This window comes from Epinephelus lanceolatus, chromosome 17, assembly GCF_041903045.1.
Source record: "Epinephelus lanceolatus isolate andai-2023 chromosome 17, ASM4190304v1, whole genome shotgun sequence".
Taxonomy (NCBI): Eukaryota; Metazoa; Chordata; class Actinopteri; order Perciformes; family Serranidae; genus Epinephelus; species Epinephelus lanceolatus.
In genome coordinates this window covers 12,852,723-12,865,939 of record NC_135750.1, presented here as the reverse complement: position 1 = coordinate 12,865,939, position 13,217 = coordinate 12,852,723, and the positions used below count along the sequence as shown (strand labels likewise).

Sequence of the window (13,217 nt, the reverse complement as noted above, 5' to 3'; positions counted from 1 at the left end):
AATTTTCATGAACAAGCGAAAAGTTCAGTGCTGTTGAATAACACTTTTACACTGACACGACAGGCCAGACACTACAAATTATATTAAAAACATAATTATCTGCTTCAATTAAACTTAAATGTTTTAAATTCCTCTACTTTTAGTTTTTATTTTTAGGTAAGTACAACTTGGCTGGATGTTGGTGGTTGAACACACACACGAGCGGATCATGTGACGTTACACACTGATCTCAAACTGTGTTTAAACTCCAGACTCACTGAATTATTTTTAGACTTCACAGCACTGATATCAGACAACAGAGAAACATAACATTCATAAAGCTGCTATAAAACTTAGCAAATAATAAAAACTGAAGCAAACTGTGAAGGTACAGAGTCAAACTACTGCTTGATGAGGCCTGTAGGAATTTAAAAAGGACTCTTAATGTGACATTAACACTGTTAAACTGACGCCAAAATATCGACTGACAGAAACATAATAATAGAATAACACAGAATAGTCCAGCTCTTTACACTTCTCCTGTGAATTTAAGATAAATGTCGGCTGTAACCCTCCAAAAACATTGGAGTGTAAAAGCAAACTTGTAAAATCAACCATTAAATAGAAGAAACACACTTGGTCATGTAAAGTGAAAAAACACACCTGTGAAATGAACCTTTTAACAAATAATAATCGTGAAGAATAAAAATCACCCATAATTCTGCAAGTGCACCAATATTCTAAAAAATCTAAATAGATGCATTAAATGCTAAACACTCATGAAGTAATGTGTAAGAAATAATAACTCATAAAACGTAAATCAGGCCAATAAACAGACTCATTGTAAGAGCAGAGTCGCTCAAAGTAGTCGTCAAGAAAAAAAAAAGTCTCACAATAAGTCAATAAATCGAAGTGCAACTAAAATCTCTTCATCGTACTGTTTAACAACTGTGAATGGTTTTGTTTTTAAAAATCACAAGTTTCTCAAATTTGTTTTTGTAGACAATAAATAAATAAATAAATAAATGGATAAAATGACTTTCGAAATTCCCTTTAAAGTCTTGTGTTATAAAACTCACCCACAATAAAGTCACACAGTAATTTAAATAAAGTAAAATAAAATAAACAGCTGATTAATGCAACTAATGAAAAAAAATTCACTTAAAAAATGACAGTGACTAGGGGAAGAAAATTTACTCTTAATACTTCTAAAACAATAAACTTAAATTAGTAACTTTAAAAAATACCAGTTAACAGTCTCTTCTGTAATTCAAAAAATTCATCACTTATTTAATTGAAACTTAATTCAAAAGATTGTTTAAATAACATCCCGGGGTGAAATGTTTCTGCTTCCTCCATCTGTAAATGAGAGGCACACTTATTAAAAAAAATAAATAAAAATAATTCAAATATCCATGATCGGGCCTCTCAACGCATCTTCTGGATTTTTATTAAATCATTTTTCGACAGTGTGATATTTCCCATCTCTCTTCACACATCACCAGGCAGGAACTCTGCTTCAGGTTATTTCATCCTTTTTAATCAAGTTTAGTTTCTCTGAAAAAACAAACAAAGACAGACAGCAACAAAACAGACAGTACAGACTTCATACAAGTGAACGCTAACAACAAAAGTGCCAAAAAAAAAAAACAAAAAACAAAAAAAAACTCCAAAATATTTTTTTTTACAAAACCTAAATTGAAAATAAAAGTGACATGGAGCGAGATTAATGAAACTGAGGCTGGATCAGATCAGTCTGCACCCTGCTGCCAATCAACCCTGTTTCTTCTTCTGCTGTTTGGGAAATTAAACATTTAAATAGTAGAATATTTGAGACCTGTATTCTGTATTTGTGCTTTTATTTTGCTAATAATATCCTCTCTTTTTCTATGTTTGTTTACATGTGTAGTATCTTAATGTGTGTGTGTGTGTGTGTGTGTGTGTGTGTGTGTGTGTGTTGACAAGGTCAGCTTCTGTTTGGGCTTCAGGAGGCTTTTATTTTGGTCAGAGGTTATATAACTTTTTCTGTCTTGCACTGTAAAAAAATAATAGTTAAAAAAGAGGGAGAAAGCAGCTTCTGGTTTGTTGTTTGTGTGCTCAGCTGTTTGCCATATCAACAGGAAAATACAGGAGGAATTAATTTAAAAAAAAAAAAACCTAAAGAGACTCAAATTGAAATCAAGTTGAATTAAATCCAACCGGCAGCACATTTACAGTCAAAAGATTATATGTATTTTTGCAGTTAAAGGCCCAAAAAAGACAATTAAAAAAATGTATTCAACAGTGCAGTTTAATATTAACGCGAGCAGTAAGTGGAGGATTTTAGCCTGACATAAACAGGATTTTATTTCTTTTTAATGTCTTTATTTCTTTGAATTGTAATAAATTTGCATCATAATTCAACATTTTCCTCATTTCCTAAATCTTCTGTTTTTATATTACTGATATTTTGATACCATCACTCTCACACAGGACACGTATCGGCCCTAAATGGCTACTCTGTGAAATATCATCAGCGTTATCTGCTGCCTCGATTTCTCTCCTGCTACTTTAGTTTTTATTTTTGCAAAGGCAACTTTTATTTGATTCAGATTGTGTTTCAGAGCTCAAACAGCACTGACCTGAGATCTGAGGATAGACCGATCAATACCAGAGCGATCAATACTTTGATAGTCAAATACTGCTCGTTCAGTGTGCTTATAAAAAGAATTTGCATTGACGTGTTTTTAAGTTTTTGTGCACTTTGATTTGACGTTTTCCTTGTAAACAGGAGGAGATCAGTGGATGTAGATTTATAAAAGTATTTCCAATTATCGTTATTTTTTAAATGTATTATACTCATTAAAAAAACTTCATCTAAATGTGAGAGTTTGTATTATTTTTGTTATTATTTTACTGATTTTAAAGTACAGAGGCTAGTTTGTGTCGTCAGTTATGTAATTTAATACTGACTAGCTGCAACCGAATATTTCCAAAGAAATTATTTATTGAGGAATAAAATATATTTTTTTATCTAAATCATTCATACCACCAGTACTTCCAAATAAACATGGCTGCAGTGAAAAGACATCTTTGTGCTTTTTTGTAAATTAAATGTCGGCTAAATAAAATTTAAATAATAATAAAATGAATTTTTGGGGGGCTACAAAAAACAAAAGCAGGGTCTTTGTGAAACCTGCAACAGTTTAAAATAAATCTACATAATTTAAATTTTAATGTGTCAATAAAAAGCAAAAATACAAGAAAACACCTCGATGTCTTTGCACTAAAACCTCGGTATAGGTAATATCGTCACATGAAACACTGATATCGGTGTCAGATTTTAAATGGCGGGCCTTCCTTCCCTGCTGAGGCCAGCTGATGCACCTTTTCAAGATGCCATTGAAGCTCGCTGTGCAGCTTTTACTCCCCAAAAATACAAAATAAGTTGCATATATATCATTGCAGTTGGCTGGAAACCTTGTATCTCCAATTGTGGGGATTTTTGTGCAAGTGACGGACTCGTTTTGAATAAAACCCCTCAAGAGAATTTTTTAAAAAAATTCATCCGGCTAAAATGAAATGTAGCTACACTTGGCTGCATGACCCATCTGTGGAGGAAGGCCATGAGATGTGGTTGAAAGCTCCAGTAAAGTGGAATTAAGATTATATTTGTCAAACTGTTTCCAGAGTTATAAATGAATCACCATGCTCTGTAATTTTTTAAAATTAGTTTCCACCCAAAAAGTTGGTAATCTGGAGATACAAGTTTTCCACCTGACACCAGCCTTATATGTATGTGTGATGCAGAGGCCTGATGCGCGTTTGGAGCCGCTCGGTTTGTTCACTTCCTCCCAAAAAACACTGCAGAAACACCTCCAGCATGCAGAGGCCTCCGTCCATCCTCCGCCGGTCACTATTAAACTTGTACCCGGAAATTAGAGCAGGTCAGCGGGTCTTTAAGAACCGGGTGGAGGCGGAGAGAGTGGTGTTGTATTTTTTTCTTATGAATTTGGAAGTTTGTTGTTTGTACGGTGGCCCTCAGCACACATGCGCAGGAGGTTTTACGCTCATAGGCCTGCGCACACACACACACACACACACACACACAACTGAAGTGAAGTGGACAATCTGGGCTCTGATGATGAAGAACAGAAAACATACAAAATCTGCGTTACAGCTGCGTTGCTTTGCATAATTTTACACATGAAGAGTTCTATTCCAAAAACATTTATATCCATTTATTTGTTTGTTTATTTGTTTATTTATTTAAAGGGGCAAGTCCAAAACTACATTTATGTCACTCAAAGGCAGCAGTCAGGATATTTTTAGCTTCACTACAGGTCTGCCATGTTGGGAGAAAAGTTTGCTTTATTCCTGGATATCATTATTTTGGAAGGAAACTCTTCACAGGAGAGCAGTTTTATTATTATTATTATTATTATTATTATTATAGGCCTGTCCGGGGTCACACCTGAGTAGAGATATGATTTGTAGGCTTATTTTTCCTCTCAAAACCCCTGATTGTTTCTGCTGATTTTAAGGCGTTATATTCATTATTATTCAAAAGTTTTTCCTCCCAGTAAAAGAGAAAAGAAAAAGTTTTGATTGTCTCATTTTCTCCTTGATTGTCTCAAAATTCATAAATAATTATTAACCCTGTATGTCTTATTTCACCCCCCCCTCCCCTCCCCCTTTTCCTCAATACTGATAAGTATACACTGACAAATAGAATTTAAATACATTGTACAATAAATACAAAACATAAATAAAAGACTCAAAGAAAGTACTGAAAATCTTTGTACAAGATATAAATAGCTTGAAATATACTTAAAGCGTTACCTTTGGCAAGTCTAGTTTACAGTTGTACAACCCGCGGGTAACAAAGGTTTGTCCCTTTTTCAATCAAATGCGACAAAAAAATCACCAAAATAAACCCGTTGCTCTTCGGGGCAGAATATGGCCAAAAAGTGTCACTTCATATATATTTTTTGCGATCAATGTTTGATATTTAACGCTTATTATTTGCCCTTAACATGACGTCTTTTGTGCGTCCTCGTCCCGGTGCCATCCACGGAGAGGTGATGGGGGAGAAGGGTGAGGGTAAGGGGGGAGTTCAGTTTAGGAAGGCGTTTGGGGTCACCCTCTTTTGATGGGACAGCACCCCGGGGAACCCCGCGGACACGCTCGGGGAGAAGGCCGGTAGGGAGCTGTTTCTGAGGGAGTCCGACAGCAGGGACTGCGGGGAACTGCTGGTCGCCAGGCCGCCGAACCCCTGTGCGCTCTGCTGGAGATGCGGCGGTGGCGGCGGAGGAGGCGGTCCTCCTCCTGGCGGCCCCGGTGCCGCTGCGTGTTGGGTCCCTGAGACAAAATACCCGGCAGTCTGTCCGGAGAGCAGCCCGACTGGCGACGTGCTCATCCCGTAACTGTTCGTCAAACCCAGCGCCCCGGCGGCCGACCCGCCGAGGATGGAGCGCCCCAGGTCCCCGTTGCTCAGCTGCTCCACTGCGGGCAGCAGCGACCCGTAGCCGGCTGCCTGGTTCAAAAACCCGGGTGAGGATCCGTTGTAGTGCGGGTGATGGTGGTGGTGATGGTGCAGGGAGAGAAACGGAGAAATCTGCCAGTAGAGCGGGTTGTTCGTCCGCTCGTTAATCCCCAAGCCGAGAGGAGCGAAGCGCAGCCCGCGCTTCATCGCCAGCTTGCCCCGGGAGGTGGCGGAGCGCCTGCGGAGCTTCCCGGTAGTCCCTCCGATGAAAACATCATCGCTACTCGGGTCCAGCATCCAGTAGTTCCCCTTTCCCGGGTCGTCGTAGTGCCTGGGCACCTTAACGAAGCACTTATTGAGGCTCAGGTTGTGCCGGATAGAGTTCTGCCAGCCCTGCTTGTGCTCCCGGTAATATGGGAAGTTTTTCATGATGAACTCATAGATGCCGTTCAGCGTGAGCCGCTTCTCGGGGCTCTGCCGGATGGCCATCATGATCAGGGCGTTGTAGCTGAACGGAGGCTTGTCATATTTCCCGTTTTTCCCGCTGTTATTACCGTTAGTATTCTGCTCCGGCGTGGCCTTGGCGCCGTCCCCTCCTCCGCCTCCCCCTCCGCCCTCCTCCTCCTCTTCCCCCTGCTCCTCCTTGCCCGGCTTCTCCGGGTCCAAAGCCGCAGCCGTGGAGTCAACCTCCGGTGTGTCCAGCGACTTCTCAGAGTCGGAGCCCGGGGAAGGAGAGAAGGTCCCGGGGATGCCGACGACTGCGGCGGCGGCAGCAGCAGCCGCACCAGAGTCTGGTCTGTCGCACTTGGAGGGCAGCAGGAGGCTCTTGATACTGAAGGAGGAGGACCGGTGGACGGTCGGCGGGTCTTTTACATCCTCCATGCCCGGTGGCGGGTCTCCCAAAAACGAGGAATAAATAATAAGAAAAAAAATAATAACAACTCCAAGCTCGTCCACCTCCGTTATCCGGGCTGGAAACGAAAGAGAGACAGAGAGGAGAGAGAAAGGAGGGTCAGGATGAGAGATGCATGGATGGAGGAGTGGAGAGAGAGAATAGAAACAGACCGAGAGAGGGAGGGAGGAGAGAGAGAGAGCGTGGCTTGGATGTAGAGAAATTAGTAATTAAGGAGGTTCCGACTCGCGGCTACATCACGGAGAGGAGGAGCTTCTCCAACTTGGTGATTTTGTCAACAAATCCTCTTTTCTGCTTCTTCTTCTCCGTCCGTCCGTCTCCAAGCCGCGACTCTGACGACCTTTAATGTCTCCAACAACACAAACCTGTCATTTTTATCTGCTCTCTTTAATCTCCCTCTTTCGGTATTTACGCGCGTGCACCTCTCCCCCCAAATTCGTTCGTGTAATTGCGCCGTGCGTCATGCACCCTCCTCTCGGTGCATGTGTGCGCAAAATCCCATTCTGAGCCTGTGCGTAAAAACGCACGTCTGTCTGGGTGTGTGCGCGCCTGTGCATGTGCGTAAAAGCGCACAGGCAGTGAGGGCAGTCAGCCTCCTCGGCTTTGTTTTCTCAACGACAGTAATAGTTTGAATTCATGTCGGCAAACACAGCGTGTGCACGGTTGATGTGCGTTCATGTGTGTGTTTTTTGGGGGGGAGAGGAGGAGGAGGAGGCGGAGGCGGGGTGAAGCACTGAGCGCGCCGCTATTGTCTACTAATAAAAATCATTGTGGAAACACACACACACACACACACACATACACACACACACACACACACACACAGCCTAGAGGCGGCAGATCTGACGCTGTAACCAGAGTGCCTCCTGTCGGTGGTAGTCAATACTGCAGCGCACATCATCCTGTTTATTTTCTTACTGGTCTAAGTTCTGCTGATAATAATAGATAAGTCTTCTAAATGTTCTATAAATGCAGATTTTAGAAGCTTTTAAGTGCATCAATTATCATCATGTATCATATTGTTCCAGCTCTTCGTTGAAGCTAAATGATGTTTACCCTGAGTCAAACCCCAAAAGTCTCCATGGTAATTTTTAGCTGCCACTGAGGATTTCCAAAGACATGTCCCTGATATTGTTTCTGGGGATTTTGTTATTGTAATGACCTCTGTCAGAGTTTATGTTTACAGTCACACACATCACACCAGTGAGTTTCTGTTTTTATGTAACACAATAAGTTAAATGAAGGTAAAATGAAGGGAAGCACTAATAGTGTGCCATAAATATTTTCCTGGCTGTGTGGGGAATTCACTGAAACAGATTTCAAGCTATCATGTAGGGAAATGTAATTAACACAGAGTGTAACTAAACATTTAAATGAAGAGAATGTGAAAAAAAGTCTTATTTTAGTGTCTACTCCAACATTTTTTAGACAGGTGAGGATGGAGGAATCTGGACACTTCAGCATTTTGAACACCCCCAAATATCCCTATATCTGACCAGATATTTGCAATGTGTCTTGTGCATAATTTCAGACACATCTCCCAGAAATCTTCCTCTGTGGAAAACTGACACTGCAGAACTGAACATATTGACTTTGGTGTTATTTTCAACCTAAATATTTTTCTCTCATTTTATGTCGCTTGTTTTTTTTTTAATATACAGTGTGTGTGTGTGTGTGTGTGTGTGTGTGTGTATTAATCTGTTAGTGTCAGTGAGTATACTGCAAGAATCGCACAGAAGAGATGGAGGATTGAAGAGAAGTTATTTATTTATTTACTTGTTTATTTGACAAAGACACATGCATCAGACATTGCTTCATATGTAAAATACAAAGTAGATGCATACAGGTTTCTAACCATGGCTAATTTGCATCTAAATCTGTCTCTGGTTAGGCTTTTAGGATTAAAACAGTAAGTGTAAGATCACTGAGCGTGGAATCAGACACCTCTCCTGTGGAATCATCTTCCTGTTGCGGTCCGGGAGGCAGACACCGTCTCCACATTTAAGACTAGACTTAAGACTTTTCTCTTTGATAAAGCTTATAGTTAGGGCTGGCTCAGGCTTGCCCTGTACCAGCCCTTAGTTAGGCTGACTTAGGCCTAGTCTGCCAGAGGACCCCCTATAATACACCGGGCACCTTCTCTCCTTCTCTCTCTCTCTCTCTCTCTCTCTCTCGTATTCTATTACTGCATCTTGCTAACTCGGCTATTCTGGATGTCACTAACTCGGCTTCTTCTCCGGAGCCTTTGTGCTCCACTGTCTCTCAGATTAACTCATATCGCAGCGGTGCCTGGACAGCGTGACGTGTGTGGTTGTGCTGCTGCCGTCGTCCTGCCAGATGCCTCCTGCTGCTGCTGTTGTTATCATTAGTCATACTTCTACTGTTATTATACACATGTGATTATTGTCACACATGTATACTGCCAGATACTAATATATGCTTTCAACATATTGTACCACAGTAGCCAGAACTATAACTATAATATTATTACTTTCAATAATGTTGTTGTAAGCTACTGTCATTACCGTCTGTCCTGCGTCTCTCTCTCTCTCTCTCTCTCTCTCTCTCTCTCTCTCTCTCTCTCTCTCTGTCTGTCTCTCTTTCTGTCTCATTGTGTCATGTGGATTACTGTTAATTTATTATGCTGATCTGTTCTGTACGACATCTATTGCAAATCTGTCCGTCCTGGAAGAGGGATCCCTCCTCAGTTGCTCTTCTTGAGGTTTCTACTGTTTTTTTCCCCGTTAAAGGGTTTTTTTGGGGGGAGTTTTTCCTTATCAGCTGTGAGGGTCATAAGGACAGAGGGATGTCGTATGCTGTAAAGCCCTGTGAGGCAAATTGTGATTTGTGATATTGGGCTTTATAAATAAAATTGATTGATTGATTGATTGATTGATTGAATAATTCAATACAATAATACAACACAACATGTACAGGAAAATACAGGTAAAGGATGAGTCAAAGAGAAGACCACAATAAAAAAAACATTTAACAATGACTGTTATTTAAGTATGAGGTCTGTGTGTGTTTTTGTGTATGTGCATGTCCACAATTGTATGCATTGTGCATGCATTTATATGTGTGATCAAAGATTGTAGCCTGCACAATCAGTGTTCACAGGCTTGCTTCAGTTTCATTAAACGGAGATTTCATATTTTAAATCAGTCTGTAGGCCTGCTGATTTTTCAAAACAGGATTTAGCAACTTTCTGTAATTTTATTTTGACATATAAAAAACCAGATCAGGCTCGGAGTGCTGTCAGCAGGAAGCACAGAGGTATAGTTTTAAACTTGAAACCCTTAAATAAAAAGCCACAGCAGACAGAGGCCACGGGGCCTCATCAACCGTTTTTCCCAACTAATTTTTTTTTCCTGTCACAATACACAGTATATTCATTATTATAGGCTATTTCACCTCGGCACCGCCCAGTGACCACCGTGGAGCGCGCGGGCAGCAGGTGAACGCAGGTGTTTGGAGAGGAGGGCGCGTGACGGTGAAGAAGTCTTTACAGTGGAGTAAAAGTCTGGATTCGTGTTTGGGAGAGAGGAAGAGGAGCAGCAAACTGCCTGTGTCGTGACATCACTTTCAGCGCGCGCTGTGTGTGTGTCGGCTGCACGTGGTGTTGTGAGGCCTAATTTGCGGCGTGCATGATTTCATGGCGCTGGTTGTCATATGTTATTTTATAGGCTAACAAACAAGGGTCCATTTATCAACATGTGAATGAAAACGATCTGCTGGGCCTCTTTCATCACACTTTGCACTGTTGTGGCTCCAGGTTTGCTGTGTGTCTTGCAGTTGAAGATAAATGTAGGAATATGCAACATAAAAGCACAAAACTGAACTGAGACTGAATTAAAAACTGAAATAACACTTTATGTGACCCAGCCCTCCAGCAGGGGTTTTGAAGGTAAATCTGCCCAGAAGATATTTTTAGAAACTTCAAAGCTGAACAGACCATTTCAGAACATTTTGAAGCAAAAACAACATGCCTTTTTAAATTACTTTGAACTTTTTTGGCTTTTTATTACATTCACTGTGACTTTTTATGACCTTTTATGACTAACACTTGACAAAAACACCAGTATAACAGCTGACAGTGATACAGCCCATGTCAAACTCATATTACATTCTAGTTTTTCACTTTATAATACATATTAAAGTTATGCAGTAGAGACAGTGCAGCGTTTGACACTGATTGTACCCACAGCACCACTTATACAAACCACACATAGAGCTGCAGTACAGGGTAATATTAGAAGCAGCAGTAATAATGGTAGTTTAAATTAATTTATGATTACGTTTGTAAGGATTATTTTAGAAAGGTGGTGCATGGTTTCCTGTCGTGGTATTGTAATTTTGTTGTCTTTGAATTTGTCATCAACATATAAAGTGCTGCAGGGATGACTTTTTTTTTGTAGGCTGATGTGGAAGTTAACATCTCCCTGGTTCCTTTCCTTTTGGATTTTTGCCAAACAAAAGTTCATGATACTTACACGTTTTGATCAGCAAAATACGCTTCCCAGATGAGCACCACTTTAATGATCTTTGAGGCATAAATGCAATCACCAGAAGTAAAAAAAAAAAAAACCCAACTTGTAGAAACGACTCCCTCAGCTTTCTAGCTTGCAAAAATAATGACTTTAATGCTGCAGCGTTTCAGTGACTAGACCTTCATCAGGCAAACAAAATGTTGCAAGTTAGACAGTGTGCGGGAGTCTTTTCTACAAGTTTTATTCTCCTCGTCCCTCTTCTACGCACCTGTTTGGAAATAGATGTGCGAAGTATTCCTTTGTTTTGAATCGCCAGAAGTAAAAAGCGAATGTTAGGCTACAAACAAACTACACCAAAGTCACATGACTTCAGCGTTGCCACCACAGCAAAACTGTGTTCTGTAGTCTCATTTAGCCTCTTGTTAGCAACTGCCTTTTTTAACCCTTTGTGGTCAAGGGTACAATCAACCGTTTTTGACTACTTTTGATTGTGCCTTTAAATTTCAGCTTGAAAACTGTTTACCTTGCCTTGTTTGGTGTCTTATTTTTTCAGCACAATCTCACCTGTGTGACTTTGGGGTTATTTTTTCATTTTGACATACTGTATTAACACACTGGACCTAAAATCACACAAAAAGCACCATCAGTAGGAGGGGGTGTTTGCTTGCCAGCACTTTTGTTAGAATAGCCCATTTTTACCGTTACGCTCACCAAATGTGACGACAGTATTCAGGAAAAAGCATGGCGTAAATTATTGATCATAAGTCTGGTTTTACTGGGCCTATCAATACAATTTAATTTCGCACTTCCAACACAAGCTGAAATGGAGACTCAGTGAGGCTGCGTCTTGCTGCTACGTCATCTTAAATTAGTCATGTGATTTGGACGCACCGGCGTGTCCGTGGCATCCAGAGGGTTAAGACACATAGAGTTGAGTATTTACTGATGTGTTTTATGTTGTGTAACAAACATGAAAGTTTCTTAAGTTTTTGTTAACCACAGATTTTATTTCAGACATCGCACCAAAAAAACATTAAAAAAAACCAAAACAAAACAAAAAACACTGACTTCAAGATGAGGGAACTGGGAAGTGCTAAAATGCTAACTCAGTTCTGGGTTTTAGAACTCATTCCTGCACCACTCAGTCAGGGGAGACACTTCAAGCAAATTTTTAATATATATTTTGTAATTACTGTCAAGAATTAAGGTCTTTAAACTCCTCAGGACGGATCCTAATGACCAGGTTATAAAGCAGCACCTATCTGAAGGTCATTAAGTCATTTGATACTGGGTCTCGTACTTTATAAACCAACTCAAACCAGTTGACTCAGTAAGCCTGGAGCTCTCTGGTCTCCTGGAGTTTTGCCCGGTTATTAATCCAGCCCTGGTTCTGCTTCTGTCTGGGGAGCTGTTAAACACAGTTTACAGAGCCAGTTTATAAATGGTAGCCTGATTCCTCCACATATATTTTAATTGTGACTATAATGATATGATTTTAATATCACAACACAAACAAGAAACCAGCTGATGAGTCTTTATCCTTCAGTAAAACTGAATTGTGTCTTTAATTACAGTTCATCCTGTCAAATATTAAAGGAGCAAGTGTTCAGTCAATAAATTCATGATATGATCAACAAAAAAAGTCAGTTATTATTATTCTAAATATCAGTTAATCACTCACAGATTTTCTAGTTACAATTTGCTGCTTTTTTCTGTTTCCTGTCACTGGTTAATACATCAGCAGTTTAAATCCCTTTAACATAAACACATTAAATGTACATTAAAATATTAATTAAGGATTTCTGAGTGAACAGATTTTACAGGCTGCGTTCAGTAACACACTCTGAGCTCTGTGATCGCTGTTTGTTTACACTCACTGCAGATTTTGTATGACAACAGCTAAAATCCAGATTACACACACACACACACACACAGACACAGGTCTTCCTCCTCCAATCTGCCATATTAAATCTCTGCTGTGTTTTTGTGCCAGATGGTGTTTCTGTTTAACTGGATCCGAACCTCCAACAAAGGCTGCGTTCACAAGCACACGTACAGTTGCTCTGACACACGGGGTGCTTTTCATTAGGCTAATGTGTCTCTTCGCTTCACTCACTTGTGTCTCTTCCACGCACCTTAGCTCCTCCCAGCGAGGACACAAATAAAAGAGTCGTGATGAAGTTATTGAGCCACATGTGGAGGTGCGGCATTTGCACATCATGCTGCTTGAAGAAAGGCGTCCACCAAGGATACACCTGTGTTTCCTCACTCTGAGCTCCCACAGAAGCCTCCTCTCTCCTCGCTCCTTGAGGTGCATTTGAGGGATAGAAAGATCCTCTATGATGTCGGAGTGAGAATAATTTCTGGGTCA

The 13,217-nt window shown here is 40.5% G+C and overlaps 1 protein-coding gene across 1 annotated transcript; it reads right to left on the bottom strand.

Annotated features, from left to right (window-relative positions):
* Window positions 1-1,232: 1,232 nt before the first annotated feature.
* LOC117247914 (forkhead box protein G1) lies at window positions 1,233-7,003 on the bottom strand. Its single transcript, XM_033612568.2, has one exon. It carries the CDS (start codon window positions 6,323-6,325, stop codon window positions 5,075-5,077), a length of 1,251 nt encoding a protein of 416 aa, XP_033468459.1. The 5' UTR covers window positions 6,326-7,003; the 3' UTR covers window positions 1,233-5,074.
* Between the last annotated feature and the right edge of the window lie 6,214 nt (window positions 7,004-13,217).